General features: G+C 43.3%; 2 protein-coding genes across 2 annotated transcripts; one reads left to right on the top strand and one right to left on the bottom strand.

Annotated features, from left to right (window-relative positions):
- Positions 1–1847: 1847 nt before the first annotated feature.
- atg101 (autophagy related 101) lies at positions 1848–3383 on the bottom strand. The gene is made up of 2 exons (XM_084449635.1): positions 2829–3383; positions 1848–2688 (listed from the first exon to the last, which is right to left on the bottom strand). The coding sequence occupies exons 1-2, from the start codon at positions 3078–3080 to the stop codon at positions 2284–2286; spliced, it is 657 nt and encodes a 218-aa protein (XP_084305761.1). The 5' UTR covers positions 3081–3383; the 3' UTR covers positions 1848–2283.
- Positions 3384–3745: 362 nt separating this feature from the next.
- On the top strand, positions 3746–15848 carry c2cd2 (C2 calcium dependent domain containing 2). Its single transcript, XM_084449542.1, has 13 exons — positions 3746–4428; positions 5329–5424; positions 6771–6890; positions 9858–9959; positions 10094–10210; positions 10450–10558; positions 12670–12778; positions 12939–13003; positions 13279–13394; positions 13530–13698; positions 13900–14141; positions 14252–14525; positions 15597–15848. The coding sequence occupies exons 1-13, from the start codon at positions 4144–4146 to the stop codon at positions 15821–15823; spliced, it is 2031 nt and encodes a 676-aa protein (XP_084305668.1). The 5' UTR covers positions 3746–4143; the 3' UTR covers positions 15824–15848.
- The last annotated feature ends 113 nt before the right edge of the window (positions 15849–15961 follow it).

The raw sequence follows: 15961 nt of genomic DNA, 5'->3' as shown, positions 1-15961 counted from the left end.
CCCTTGACCTATAGCCTATTTATTTAGAAAATAATTTTATTAAACTTAGAGGATTCTCTCAGAGTTGGCTTTATACTTACTTGCACAGGTTTAATATACATTTACTATGATTGACACAGTAACATTTCTCTTAGTACGTACTGTAGTGATTTACTACAAATGAATGTCATGCTCCTATAACCTCCTCTTTCATAAAGTCCACTGAAAAATCCTGTGATAAAATTAGATAATGCAATGAAATTACCTCAGTCAGGCTACTTGACAAAGTGGAAACTTAACTGGTGTCTTTAGGGCTGCTGGCTCTCATCAGTCATTGCCTACCATTGTGCTCTTGAGCAAGGCATTTAACCCCAACACTAGCTCATAACGCCCAGGGGCACTGGTCATTGGCTTTACTCAGCCAATGGTAGAAGATAGATTTCCCCTTGTGGGATTAATACATTATAACCCCCCCAACACACACAAAATGTATTGGATTTTGATCAAAATCATCATGGCAGGTTGTGTGAGAGATCTGATGCAGGGGTCGACATGACTATAAGGGATCCGGTATAGCACTTAGTATCCATTTCAGCACCAGTATGATAAGGTACAAAAATTGTGCTTACAGAAATAAACTTGATAATTAAGCAAGTAACCTTTCGGTTTAGGTGAGGATATGGCCTTAGAGTCTGCAAGCTGAGAAACATTTCAAAATATACTGTTGCACAACATAAAAGCACAATATAGGTGAACCTATTTTTTTTATCCAGGAAATTAATTTACACGTGATCAGAAACGGTGAGGTACAAAGCAATTATGGAAGCACCCCCTTATATTAATATGACTCAAGAGTCCAAGATTGTGTATTTTGATTGTAGTTGTTATACAAATGCAAACTTCTGCTGTGGCTGTGGTGGTTATACAGAATACTGTCCATCTGAAATGTTTTCTAATCTGCAATTTGTTGAGTGTATCAGTGCTATGACCTCTGGCAGAGGTGCAATTTAGACCATTGATACCGCAGACATGAATATTCTACATGGTTATGGAATTACACTTTCAATGTTTAAAATAAGTGTTTTTTGATAAAGTTTAAGTTCTGGTAAATTCTGTATTTATATAAGTGATGTAACTTTTTTGAGGAAAACTTAAAGAGCAAGATAAAGTACAGAGGTTGAATATAATTGTTGTATTGCAGTGGTTGTACTATATTTTGTATTATATTTTGTTGGTTCATGAAAACAGATATTTGAAGTATTACTGTGCTTTCACTTCAAATTATGCATATTTGTATTAGTATGATTATATATTATTATTGCCCATAAGGAATTGCAAATGTTGTTTTTTCTACACTTTTTGTGCTTCATTTCTCATTAATAAAGTGAAAATATGCCTAATAAGCATTGACACTGGGCATAATTTCTATATATTTTGTTTGAACTTCTCAAATCACCTTGACTCATGCATTTGTCTCCATCAGACATGTTTGTGCTGAAGATTTCAAAGAGCAAACAGCACACACATAAACCACCTAGCCAGACTTCAGTGGTTAGATTTTCACACTGGAACAGACCCGGGGAGATCTGCAACTTCTGAGAATAGAAGCCTGGGTCACTAGAATAGAATAGAAACCTGGGTCACAGGGATGTTTTTCCAAGTCATTTAGCCATATGGACAGCACTGACTCATTTCTTGGCTGGACATCAGGAAGTGAACTTAGGAACTGCCTCCTCTGTAGCTTTAGAGGATACAAAGAGCCTGGAAATCCTCTGCTCTCTGTATGTGTACAAGGTCCCTCTCTGAATGAGAAATGAATTAATAGATGAAACGTTTGCATAGAATTATCAATTGCAACATAAGGGTGATCAATATTTATTTTCAAAAAGGAAATGTACACAATCTTGAATCTTTCTTGATTTGATTGGAACATAGCTCAATGCCATAACAAATATGCTGTTTAATACAAATTATTTTACAATTATAAGCAAATAGTAGGATAATTAGACAATGTTACTGTGAGATCTGTCATATGTCATTGTACTGAATGCAGTTTGAGGGAGATCAAAGAAAGAGTTAACATTCTAAAAAGGTTGTTTATAAATGTAAAGTTGAAGAGTAGATATTGCATGATGGTAATTCCTAGCATACTATCAGTGCTTCTAAGCCTAGATGCAAGGACAAAAAGTGGCTTGAAAGCAACAGAGGGTTCATACTGGCACAAAAGCCAAGGAGGAAGCCAATTGCACCCAGTCAATCATAGCCCCACCTCCTCAGTCATGTTTTCATCATCCCCAGGCTCCCTTACAGTGCTAAAGTGTCTTTGATCAGCCTCCTCATTGTGGTGCTAACAGAAGTGCCCAGTGTATCAGTGATCTGGAAGGTGATCTTGTACAGGTATGGCTGGACATCTTTTAGGCTGGTGTCAAACACATTGTCCACTTCTGACTGGGTGGGCATCTTGGGTAGGTAATCATGGCGGTTGATCACCTCCACAATGTTGATCACTTTCTCACCCAGCTTCTCACCCACTTTCTCACGACAGATCTGTCTCTCCTGCTCATTGGCCAAATTTACAAGGTTGACCTTGATACTCCAGACCTCCCAAGGAATGCACTCGTCAGAGAAAGGCCAGCGTGACTTTTTCTTCTGGTAGAACTCCAGGGAGATCTGTCCCATGCCATCGCTTCCCGTGTTGCCCAAAGCATCCTGAATAGCACAAAGTATATTCAAAGTCAGTAGATGGTTAGTTATTGTTTAGCAAGTTCACCTTCATCAACAACATCACTGTCGTATCAATGCGTTGCCAACCAATGCGAACTAAACTTAACGTTAGAAATCTAGGTTACCTTGAATTCACACACAGCTCTCCTTATCACTCTGTCAAGCTCATCTGAGGACACCCGGACAAATGTGAAGTCGATGAAGTCACAGTCTATGTCCTGTGTGCCCACAGTGCCGATGGAGTAGGTACCCTCCTTCTTGTAGTGAAATTTCCCAGTGCTGCGGTGCAGCAGGATAGTGTGCAACAACGCCAACATGGCCTCGTCAACCTGTCTCCCCTCCACTGTTACCTCCAGCACTTCCGAGCGGCAGTTCATGATGATGTTCCAATTGTTTCCCAAAAACTGGATATTGACAGAATTTAGGTGCGCACATGAAGGTGTTTACACTTCCGTCGTTGTAACGTTTGATAAAACTGGTTCACCACCAAAATGGCTAGCTAGCAGGTTAGCTAGCTTGGCTCGTTAGATATGTTGTTAACGGGCTCCCGGGATTAACAGCAGGATAGTAATATATGTAAACTACTGTTGCTGTTTTGCTAGCTACCTAAATATGTTCCATCAACATAATAAAATCGTCAGCTAGCTGACTCACAAACGTCGAACTCTGTAACTCACACGTCGAGTACTGTGAAAAAGGGAGGAGCCATTTCTGTCAACAAAGCAGGGTCTACGGCAAGTACAGAGGACCAGCATGTTAACTCTTTGGCAATCTGTCCATAATTTCTGAAAATTGCGTAGATTAGGGACGAAAAAATATACTTTGTGTATGATTTGTATCCACTGCGGGACAAAGCCTGTTTAACAGTCTATTAGAAACTAATCGATTTTAGTTTTTCGAGCTAAGACGCACAGTGCTAGTGGCCCTTTAAAATGCCGCAATGCACTCTGGGAACAACAGTTTATGCCACATCTTTCGCCACATATCACATTCAAAGGCAAGGTTTCGGCTCTGGTTAACATCGTTGGTCTCCTAACTATTACGAAAGCTGTTATGGCTTAATAAGGACCTGATTAAGTTTCAGTTGAAATTTATCTCAAATAACTTTCTTATGGATTTCCTGGGACATTCGTGTGCCTTTAGAACTGTGTGTGAAGTTGCAAGCTTGGCTCTCACAAAGTCCAGATATCATGGCAACCTCTCTCGCAGACAGGACTGGCAAGACAGGTTTAACTAGCACCAGCAACATTATAGCCAGCAGCGAGCTAGGTAGCTAGCATTATGATGTGGCTAGCATATCTTGCAATGACCAGTACTTTCTTGTAGGGTAGGTAGCTAGCTACCATGTATTTGGCTTTGGGATAGCTGGCTTTCAAGGGCTTCTTATTAGCGACCTAACTGCAAACGTTAGCTAGTTTTCTAGCCTGACGCTTTCTGAGGATGCCTCACTCGGATTCAGAAAGTTCCCAGTCTTATATTGGTTTTGGGGACCTGCAATGGCTTTGTATGGTTACACTCTTCATCGCGTCCGTCGTTACAATACTATTGTATCTAGTACAGTACTTTTTCGGCGATCTACAAATTCAGCCCAACGCAGAGCAAAACGAGGCGGTAACGGAGGAAGCGGACGCTCTGCTGGGATGGGCGCTGTCATTGAAAAGCTGGAGAAGTCAATGGAGAGGTGCTTGGTGCAGAGCTTTGAATGACGAATCGAGGAAGTCTGGGGTGAGTCCCGTGACCAAAGAGTTTACAATGCTTTCTAAATGAGACTGAAGGTACATAAGTACTCAGCCAAGTATATTCAATATAGCAACACAAATGCAAGCAGCAAACAGTTCTGTTTCAAAGCAAACCAACATTAATTGTGATAACATACGATTTTCTTATCAGTTGACCAAATCTTGACCTTCTTCAGGTGAGCGCCGTGATAACCCGAGTAGCCTATGTCACGGAGTGCAGTGTTGATAACAACATACATAGCACTGAAGCCATGTAGCCACACAATTTTTCTCTCAATTATCTCCCAACCTATTGCTAGCCTATACCACCTATATCTGTAAACCCAAGATTCAAGTAATGCTTTCCTGCACATCTCACTCTTCTAGGCTCATCTCAAATATTCACATCGATTCTCAAGACCTTTGTACTATGGATACATCGGGTAGGGTAGGGGTCTCCTGGTTATTCCCAAAACATGCCTTATCACCAAAGGGGACAGGGCTTTTGCTGTACGGGCCCCTCAGTTGTGGAAGTCCCTGCCTGAGTCTCAGACAAGCTACATCTGTATCATCTTTTAAGTCTCTTCTCGAAACTTTTTATGTAAAAGCTTTTTCATAGTAGTTTTTATTTTTGTCACAGTATTTTTATGTTATTCACATTACTTTCTTCCCTTTTTATTGTAATTTATGGTGGTGTTAGTGCCTCTCTTACAGTACAATGCTTTTGTGTTTTATTTTGTTTGTGAAGCACTTTGTAACATTGTTATAAGTGCTATATAAATAAAGTGTACTTTAATAATAATAATAATAATAATAATTATTATTATTATTATTATTATTATGGGGATGTGGCAGGATGATTGCACATGGCTACTTGGGGGATGTTACTGACTGATTTACCTTTCAGGGTTCTGTACAACTATCATTTGAGGAGGATGGTCTTCAGTCGTCAGAACTGGTGTTTGGCCAAGTGTCAAGCTTCCAGAAGACTGCTGGACATAAGGTAAATACTACAAAGTTTACACGAATGAAGAGCCTATGTAATTCATTACTGCCTTGATAAGCTTGTGGTTGTTTTTTTGAATGTTTTAAAATTAAGTTTGAGGTCAGATGAGGATTCTGGATCTATAGTCATTGTTAAATGCCCGTGTGGAGGAATCTTCCTTATTCTCCTTCATCTCTTAGCCTGGAAACAATACATGTTGTTTTTTGAGAACGTTCTTCCAGGCCATCCTTCTGTAGCCAAAGACACATTTTGCAGTTGTTAATTGTTTCACAGTTTGGGCCTGCTTAACATTGATTAGCCTAGAGCTAGAAAAACAGGTGTTTATAGCTTTCCCTTTTCCAAGCCAGTGTAGCCAAACCTCATAACCTGCTACGGAAGTCACTCTACTCTCAGTAATTCAATAGAGAGGGAGAGACTCGTTCCAGGTATGCAGTGGCCAGTGTCTAGTCACACAATGTCCATTAGCTGCTCTGGCGCTTCCAGACATTTCCCTCCTCCCTTGTCTTGCCGCAGCCGGTATTGGCCGGAGAATTTGTGCAGTAAGGACATTTTTGCAACCTCTCCCCTAGCTTCAAATTTATAGGATGCTCTGGTATTCACAATACCTGTAAAGATTTGTAGATTTCCGACTGTTTTCAATAGGATTTTTACCTCTGGTAGATTTTGTAAAAAGCAAAGCCATAGGAATTGGCTTGGCTGTGCTGTTAAATACAGGATCAGCTTTTTATGATAGAGGTTAGCCTGTATCAAGATCCATCTTGTTTTATGCTCAAGAGAGTTTTTTGAACAAAGGCTTTTCCTTGGCTGGCCTGTGTGTGTGTGTGTGTGTGTGTGTGTGTGTGTGTGTGTGTGTGTGTGTGTGTGTGTGTGTGTGTGTGTGTGTGTGTGTGTGTTGGGGGGGGGGGGGTGCATGCGTGCAGTAAGAAGCTTATAGCTTTTCCTTCAGTCAGTGCAGCAGAAAGGAGACAGGAAGAACTTATGAAGAGGACTATGGGAGATGTGCTCAGGCAGGGCCTGTAATGAGATGATATTTCATGTTTAGGCTTTCGAATTGATTGCTCCGGTTGATTTGGGGAACCGGGGGATACCAATATGTAGACCTCCTTGCATGTATACACAAACACTCACAACCACCACCACACCAAAGTTACTTTAACCTTAGGTGATTACAGATTAAAACCTTGAAGCGTCACTGTGGTATGGTTCTTCATGGACGCACAGCACATTTATACAGAATGTACAGTATGTTGAATTAATGATAGGCAAGTGAGAAATTAATTTGTAAGTCCTACTCTCTTGTAACTCATCGTATGCTATCTTTCTGTGTGTTGTCTTGCAATTAGGCTGCTTGCTGCAAGGTGATTGGGGACAAGCTTCAGTTCTCCCTCAGTACAGCATCAACAGCCATGTCTACCGCCAACCCCTGCAGGTACAGCGTAAGGATATCTCCACTGGAGCTGCAGGTGAATACAACAGTTATGCCCTCCACTATATTCCTTGAGTAGTCAATGTTTTTAATTCACCTGGTTGCGAAACTCCCTATGCTTGATTTGTCTTCTTTTTTTTTTTTATTATTATTATTATTTTATTTTTCTATTTGTGTTTTTTTTTTATTATAATGCTGCCTGTCTTGGTTATGTCTCCCTTGGAAGACATTAAATAAAGGTTAAATAAATCCATATCCACGTATCTACTGAAGCTGTGCTTTATGCTAACTATAGGAAAGAGAAGGATGGGGGTCAGAGCTCCTGAATGTCCTCCTAATTGAACATGACACACAGTGTTGGTTAGTTCGCCCCTGGCACAGGAATCAGATTAAATGGCATGGTCTGTGGTTGACAAATGTCCTGGAGACCTCATTTAAATCGCTGGCAGACTCATGTAAGGGATGAGTCCCCCAACCCCTCGCTAGATAAAGGTGTCCCACTTTGTCTTTGTCAACCTTCACTTCACGGAGAAGGAGACCACACAGTAAATGGAATTAAAGAGTTTCTCGCCTGTGGATCAAACTAGTACTGGCTTTGAGTGATGAGTCTCCTTTCATGCAAACGATGTGATTCATTGGTTATCCTAGCATTTTTTATGACCCATCATTTAATAAGCATGCAGTCAAATTCCATTTGGCTCGTCCTTGATTTCAAATTTTGCGTCATCTTAGGTTTGCTATCCTACATTGCTATCCCCTGCTGGTTTTCCCTCCACTTACTTGGGATACATTCTTACTAAGGTAATGTGCTGGACCAGCAGTGAAGAGAGCTGGACCAGGTGTGTGGAGAGATTTGGTACATGCTTAGTAAGGTAATGTGCTGGACCAGAGGTGAAGAGAACCCTGGAGACGGATAGCCAGAGAGAACCTAGTGTGAGATGGAAGTATAGCACATTAAGCGTTGTAAAGCCTTTACCTTGTCTAAGGTTTAGACCCATAGATGTGCTGTCTTTACAAAAGCGCTGAGAGCAATTAGCAGTCCAAGCTAGCCCAATTGAATTACAGTTATTTTTAAACCAATAAGCAAGGTGTTCATTGGCTTGCTGTGGACCTGATCTGATTTTGCCATAAATACAACTCCACTGATAGGTTGGGAAGCTAAATCCAGGACTGGGCACTAGGATGTCTTTGTTTTGGCTTTGGATCAGTTGTTGTTTTTGGGGTGGGTTGAGCCAGGCCATTGTTGTTGTATTTTTCACTCTCTCTTCTTCAGTTTGGTCTGGAAAATTCCTGCCGCCTTTTCAAATTCTTTCATCCATGTTTGTGTGTACGAGCTACTGACTGTCTGACGCTAGAATGATCCCTGTTCATGTGGGTTAGGCTGTGTGCAGAGACTTGTTAACACTGTGGTTACCGCTCAATGCACTTTGGTCATGTGAAATCTCACAGTTGCTGTGCTTCTTTTACTGTCATTTCATTGTGGATAGGTCATGAACATTCATGTGACACTTTATATTGCCTGCTATATTGCTATACTGCTTTATATTGCCTGCCTGCTTTTGCTTTCATTTACTATACTGTATGCCCACCAAGGTTATTGTAGTTAATGAAAACTAACTAAAAAAACAAAAACTAAGTGGGGAAAAAGCATTTTAGTTAACTGAAATAAAAATAAAAACTAGGCTTTACAAAAAAACAATAACTAACTAAAACTGTTCTGTGTGTTTACAAAACTAACTAAAATAAACTAAAATTATAGAGAAAATGTCCTTAGTTTTAGTATTTTTCATTTCATACATAAGCCTAGTATTTTGGATGGATATGAAATCTATCCTCCATTTTTTCTTTAGCTGTGCCCCTGAGCAGAAGTAACCTGACGTGCACCAGATAGTTTGTTTCACACAGAGTGAAACAACGTGAGCTCGCCAGATCAGGATAGTCTCACGAGGCTCAGATCAGGATAGTCTCACGAGGCTCAGATCAGGATAGTCTCACGAGGCCCAGATCAGGATAGTCTCACGAGGCTCAGATCAGGATAGTCTCACGAGGCCCAGATCAGGATAGTCTCACGAGGCCCAGATCAGGATAGTCTCACGAGGCTCAGATCAGGATAGTCTCACGAGGCTCAGATCAGGATAGTCTCACGAGGCCCAGATCAGGATAGTCTCACGAGGCTCAGATCAGGATAGTCTCACGAGGCTCAGATCAGGATAGTCTCACGAGGCTCAGATCAGGATAGTCTCACGAGGCTCAGATCAGGATAGTCTCACGAGGCTCAGATCAGGATAGTCTCACGAGGCTAGCGCAGAAGAAAACTAATAAAAACTAAACTAAAACTAAGCATCTTCAAAAAATAAAATAAACTAGCAAACCTGCTTTAAAAACTAATCAAAACTAAACTGAAATTGGGCACAAAAAGTTAAAACGATGTAAAAATAAAATCTAATGAAAAAAGCTAAACTATTAAAACCTTGATGCCCACACGCCATGTTAATGACACAGCTTCTTTTTTGTGGTCTTCTCAGTTACTTTATCTGTAATTCATAGGCTAAGGTACATCCTCTCCCCAGAGATAGGGACATCTGCTCAAATAGCATTGAGTCCAACTATCATTGTGAATGGCCCTGATGTGCCTCTGCTAGATCTGTCCAAGCATTATAGCAGAGTTGGTGAGTGGAAGCTATCAGATGAGGCCTTTGTTTTCCAACAGAGAGGCGGCTGTACATTCAGAATGGAATCTAGGCATGCTGGGGCAGGATGGCCAAGGCCCTCCTCTCTCACTCTTTCTCTCTCTCTTGCCTTCCCTCTCTGTCTGCGTGCAGTGCCACGGGACCGCTCACTTCCTGCTCATTTGTTGTCACCGCAGGGCTGGAACGTGTGTTTGCTTTTAGTTTGTGTGTATAGGAGAGAGAGAGCACGAGGGAGTGCCATTAGGTCACAGTTACATCCGCGACTGTGAAACTCCGGCACATTGCGGTGTTAATCCTCTGCCTGTATTCCCCAGCTGGACTTGCAGATGAGGGAGGCTGAGGGGGAGGTGAAGATCATCTGGGGCGTGTCTCACCTGGAGACATGGGACCTGCAGCTCACCCCTAGCTTCACACAGGTGGGGGGTCACACGGGAACACAGCTCATCACGCCCAGTCAGACTGAGTCAGAGATTAGGCTGTGTGGGGATTGTGAGGACCCTTTCTAATGTGTTGGTTTGTGCTTTTCTGGTGTGTGTATCTATCATCTCAGGACAATGCCACAGGCCCCAGTGTGGCAGCAGTGAAGGACAGGCTAAGACAGCTGCTGTGTGCGGTGCGACCCTCAGTGACGCTTAGCTGCAGGCCTGCTCAGGCCACTGAGGTCAAGGTGAGAGCACACACGGCAGACCCATCCAGTAGACAGACTCGTTCCACATAATACTCAGGACCTAGGTTATTCTGTGTTTGGGATGGGCCATATATTTAAGACGGACCATATATTTATTTCTGTGTGCGTTAGGAAACGAAGGTGCACATGATGCTTATATACTGTATCTTATCACTTGCTATCAACATGTTAAACCTGAAGGTTTTTATTTCTTCTGCTCTACCCCTCCCCCCCTCCAGCAGGCCCATAACAAGGTGATGTCACCTCCCAAGCCACCCCGTGCCCACGACTGGAAGCTGCTGGTGAAGAACACCAGGGTCGTGCTCAATCAGGAGGATGACGCTGCAGGTGAGCCCAAACACTACAGAGACGCTCATCCACGGTTTATAACGAGGTCACGTGCTTCATTTTTAGTTTGTCGCGAAAATACCAAGTCCAATTCAGTGACGCCCGTTTCCATTCAGTTAAGGCGGCTCCCAAAACGGTATTGTGGCAAGTTTAGTGGCCACAGAAGCTTTAGAGTTAGATTGGCTTGTAAATGTGATATTTTAAGCTTCTCAGTATTGTGTTACGAACTCTCTCTGGCACTCATATCCGGCAGAGTCAGAGCTCCTCACCCCACAGTATCTCCAGAGTGTGGGGCGGCTGTGGCTCAGTGGTAGAGCGGGTCGTCCATTGATCGTACGGTCGGCGGTTCGAATCCCGCCTCCTCCTGTCCATATGTCGAAGTGTCCTTGGGTAAGAACCCCACACTGAACCCCAAATTGTTCCCAATCAGCTCCTGCTTCTCCTTGCATGGCAGCTGCTGCCTTTGGTGTGTGAATGGGTGGATAAGAGGCCATTGTAAAGTGCTTTGGATAAAAGTGCTATATAAGTGCAGTCCATTTACCGTTTACCATCTACAGAGCCTCCCTGAATACATTAGCCTTGATAGATGCTGTTCAGGTGCTATTCAGCTGCTTCTTTTTTAAGCGAAGGGCACAATAATCCTGATGGGTTAAGTGATGAAATTAGCTGTGGGCTGGAAGCCATGCAGTTTTTTTTCTGAGAGATCTATCTTTACTGTACAGATATCTAATTAATTGAGGCAGTTCAGGGTCATTGCAGCATGGCTTGTTGCGTATTCTTGCTCTTTAGTAATGGCATCATTGGCCTTCGGGCCGGTCTTGAAGAGGAGCACTTTGGCAGGGAAAGTCCTTCTAGGCCAGGGGTGCCCAATGCGTTGATCACGATCAACCAGTATCCATAGAACCAGTATCCAACCAGTAGACCACAGAGGCCATAAAAAAGGCGACTTGGTGATGCATGTTAAAGTTGCGTGTGCGGAGGCAAGCAGTCATGTCACCTCTCTTGTTTTCCAAAATCCAACTTTTTCCTCCTGCTACTTTGTAGATTACAAGTGTGACAGCTTTATACTGCAGTTTAGCTGAGTATTTAAATGATTTAATCATGTGTGGGCTAATTTCATCGTTGTTTAGGCTTGTATGTGCACCTGCTACAACTCGTTTTATACAATCTATTTTGTACCATGGTAAACTAGAGGGTTGATAATAGCCTAGCAAAATCAATCAGAAACACACAAAAAGTCAGGATTATGCAACACTGGCTGACTCCATTCAGAGCAAATCATCAGAGTGTATTGTTCTGTGTGATTGAGTCATTTAAGTAGGCTTAAGACACTGGAGTTATGACAACTAGCTGACTGTTACTGTTAAGATGTGCAAGGCATACATACAACAAAGTTAACGTTCCACTTCCAGTGTGAAGTACAGTAATTGGTAGCTTGACTAATAAATGTATTCTTTAATTTAGAAACAGTAGCCATATGTTGTTATTTCGGTTGTAGGCCTATGTTGTTATTTTTTATGTGTTTTCAGCAATGGGGTTCTTTTTTAAGATAAGATATGACTTTAATTACATTACATTACAGTCATTTAGCTGACGTTTTCATCCAAAGCGACTTAAATGTTCTTGTTAGCTTCTTGTCTTTGAAATCGAGAGTTTAACATGTTTTTGAAAGATTTACAAGGTGCCCACCCACATCCATTGTATGACCAAAACGATGGTAGAGCAACTATCAGACTTTCTCAAAAGTGCTAGTTTTGTCAACGTTTTGAGCTGAACCATTGTATATGATCATAAATAACCTTAAAACAGGGCTAAACATGCATTTTCCCTTTACTACTCCTTTAAGCACCTATTGTATTTTTAGTTTGCTATTCTTCACTTTGCCTTCAGCACTAGATTATGCTCTGAGTCACTTTATTTTAGAAAGGAGATGCACTTAAGTTCTGGCAAGTAGTAGTACACTTTTCCTACGTTTAATGCAATTACTGCAAGTCGCTTTGGATAAAGCGTCAGCTAAATTACTGTAATGTAATGTACTTTTGATGACATGATATCTGGTGATATCTGATGAGTGTGTAATGGTATATTGCTGTGTTATTATGTGTCTGCAGCCAGTATCAATCCCCTGTGCGTGCTGCAGCTAGACGACCCTCCCCAGAGATTCTCCACCTCCGTGTTGAAGAGCACAGCCAGTCCAGCCTGGGACCAGCCTTTCATCTTGTAAGTAGAACTCCAGGTACCACCAGAGAACCCTTTTCAGTAGGAGCCCGTGGTTCTAAAAGTCAGAAACCTGAACCCTTGATGCTTTACTACTGCTACCCATTCTGTCTCGCTTGCAGCGTTTCTCCATTTTCCTTTCTCCTCCTCTGTTTCTCACCAGTGAGCTGAGTGGCCGGTCAAAGGAGCTCAGAATTCAGATGTGGGATGAAGGAAAACCTCAAGAGAGTGAGTATAGTTGTGTTGTTCTCTGTCTCTGTTTCAAGCACTAATCTGTCCAATTCCCAGCAGAAAGAACTTGTCTCCTACGTTGATTTTGGGAACAACAAGAGCTTTTCATCACTCTCAAACTATGTTTTGTGATAGACAGTAAATTCTCTATCCTGCAATTTGTCGTGTACCAAAGTCTCTGAGAGGTTATTCTTGTTTGTGAGCATAACTGGACACAATAAGAAGTCTTGTATCCGCAAACTTGATTTGATTCCGTTTTTGTCCTCTGACAGGATTGTTGTTGGGTCAGGTGTTGGTGCCTTTTGATCTCGTTAAAAAACATCCCAAAGGACAGCAAACGTTTGCACTCATGACCAAAGACCAAGTGACTGGGTCGCTTACTACTGAGGTTGGAACTATGTTGAAATCCATCGATATAGCCTAACAGATATACTCTCAGTTGTGACCTACACTGCAGTAGATTTTGCCTTATCTTATCAATAACACGCTCTCATATGGTCACTCCGTCCGTCACCTCCTCTAGTTTACCTACCTGGAGCCAAGCGAGGTGCGGTCCTGGCAGACCCCGACGCCAGCTGCTACCAAGAGAGTCGAGATGGACCGCACGGTCATGCCCTGCGGAACCGTGGTCACCACTATCACAGCTGTAAAGAGCAAACCGGGCCGACCACTGCCGCCCGGGCTCACCATAGGTACATCACTAGTACACATTATAACGTCATAGATTAGTGGCCTTTTAAAGCCTCACCCAGAGAAGAATGTCTGACTCCTTATGCACACATAGAGTAGACTGTGAGTCGCTTACTTTGAAAGGCCTAAAAACGCACAATGTTTCTCCATTCATTAGTCAGTGGGTAGACGGTAATTCATTCAGATGATCCCCCGTGTTGCAGAATCCCCTGCGAGGCCTGTGGTCACCAAGTCCAAGCTGTCAGAGCGAAGGGTGTCGGAGCAGCCGACCGCGCTGGGGGCCACGGTGAGCAAGGCTCTGTCCTCCTCCGACACCGAGCTGCTGATGCTCAACGGAACGGACCCGGTGGCCGAGGCCGCCATCCGCCAGCTCCACCAGTCGGCCAAGCAGAAGCTCAAGTCCCCCGTCAAGAAGAGCACCATTATCATCTCAGGGGTGGCCAAGGTAGGGCTAGCATACACCTCCAATTAACGGTTAACGTTTGAGTTTATTGCAACTCACCTACGTACTGTTGCCCCTTTTTTGCCTAACGCTTCTTTGACTCCATTTCCCAGACTCCTCTGTCACAGGATGATGAGATGGCCCTGATGGCGGGTTACGCTGCGGCGATGGACGCTTCCATGTCACAGGGGGGTTCAACTCAGGATGTTACAGCTGCGATAGCGTCAGGGTCCAGTACCCCCATGGAGATGTCGGACCCCCAGGAGGGCCCCAGTGGGGTGGGCCGGGTCCCCGACGACTGGGAGAGTCAGGCGGGAGATGACCAGGACGCAGACAAGACCTCCCTGTCCCTCTGTGTCCCAGAGTCCAGCTGTAAAAAGAGCAGAGGTGAGGGTTTTCAGACGGGTGCTCTGCATTGAGCTATTAGCACAACTTGGAATATCATTTTTTTATACATTATCAGGACTCAAGTTAATTTACATCCTCCCTCTGTTTTACCGTTTCCATGCCTCATGCTCAGCACTGCAGTGGTGTTGACATTTTCTGTGAGTGTTCTTTGTCTCTCTTTTTTACCCATAATGTTCTCGTTTCTCATCATTCCTTCCTACTCTCTCCACCGTTCCGTTTTGTCACTTTCTTCTCTACTGTCTTTAAGAGGAAGCCTGTGCTAACCAGATATTATTATAGAGTAAGTTACCTTGAATAGAATAGAATAGAATAGAAAAGTTTGTTCGCCATGTGTAACAAGTACGTGTACCTTCTTGTAATCGCTTGTCCTTACAGTATCTTATCATTGCTAATCAGTTCCACGTTCCAGTCCTAGGTACTCAGCTAGACATTTAAAGGTTCCCTTGTGGGCAGTATTTAGTCCTTTTTGTAGTCATACTAACGAGCTGTCCATCTTCCAAATGTGGCTCCGGTCACTTTCAGTTTGGGTGTTGTAGAACCTATTGCACTATAGGATTAGAGTAGTTGAGAGGTCACTTCTAAGGGAGAGATTAGTTGAGCTATGTAGGGATCTAGGAAGCGGTTTTCCCACATCTCACAGTTCCCTTAGTCTGTGATCATAAGGTTTGAATTAAAGTGTTCTCCTCCCTCCCCTTAGGTGATATGATAAGTATCTGGTAATACTTTTATTTTTCAAGCACTTAACTGCGTATATTATGTTTTGTATCTGCTGAGATAGAGACAGTTTTTCCCCTTGTTGAAAGACGAGCCTTAAAGGTAAATGCTATCCCAGATATCCCCATTATGTCAAAGCTGTGTTTAACTTGGCTCCAACTTGGAGATAGGATGTTTGTATAAAAATAAGAACTCATGACTGGCCCTACTGTAACAGTGAATAGATTGACACCGGGTAGAGCAGGATAGCTTCCACTAACTGTCAAAAGTAAATGCGTGACCAACCGTGTTTTTCCTCCCCTCTTACTACCCCCAAACAAACAACGCGCTCTGCAGGCAGCTTCCTTCAGAAGAGTGCCAGGCTGTTCTTCCGCCGGCGCCACCAGCGCAAGGACCCGGGGATGAGCCAGTCACACAACGACCTGGTGTACCTGGAGCACCCGGCGGCCATGGACCGCGCCAGCCGCACCGCCACGCTCAGCCGCATGCTCAACCGCAAGCTGCTGCCCAAGAGCAAGAGCAAAGCCAACGGCTCCGCCCCTATGGGGGAGCATCACGCCTGACCATGCCATAGCCCCCCCCCCACCCCCCACCAACACCTTGCACTGACCGGGTCCCTCCGACTCCTTCCACCACCCCATGACTCGCACTGGTGGGAAGGACTGTGTCAATGGAAATCATTTCTATATCTCCCTCTCTCT

The sequence above is a fragment of the Borostomias antarcticus genome (assembly GCF_949987555.1).
Source record: "Borostomias antarcticus genome assembly, chromosome: 15".
NCBI lineage: Eukaryota > Metazoa > Chordata > Actinopteri > Stomiiformes > Stomiidae > Borostomias > Borostomias antarcticus.
This window is presented reverse-complemented; position numbering and strand designations above follow the sequence as displayed.

Bases quoted from the DNA above. Each gene is read 5' to 3' on its own strand.
- c2cd2 (XM_084449542.1), top strand. From the start codon at position 4,144: ATGCCTCACTCGGATTCAGAAAGTTCCCAGTCTTATATTGGTTTTGGG. The intron at 9,960-10,093 runs GTGGGGGGTCAC...CTATCATCTCAG, and splicing joins TCACCCCTAGCTTCACACAG to GACAATGCCACAGGCCCCAG. The intron at 12,779-12,938 runs GTAAGTAGAACT...GTTTCTCACCAG, and splicing joins TGGGACCAGCCTTTCATCTT to TGAGCTGAGTGGCCGGTCAA.
- atg101 (XM_084449635.1), bottom strand. From the start codon at position 3,080: ATGAACTGCCGCTCGGAAGTGCTGGAGGTAACAGTGGAGGGGAGACAG. The intron at 2,689-2,828 runs GTAACCTAGATT...TGTGCTATTCAG, and splicing joins GAGCTGTGTGTGAATTCAAG to GATGCTTTGGGCAACACGGG.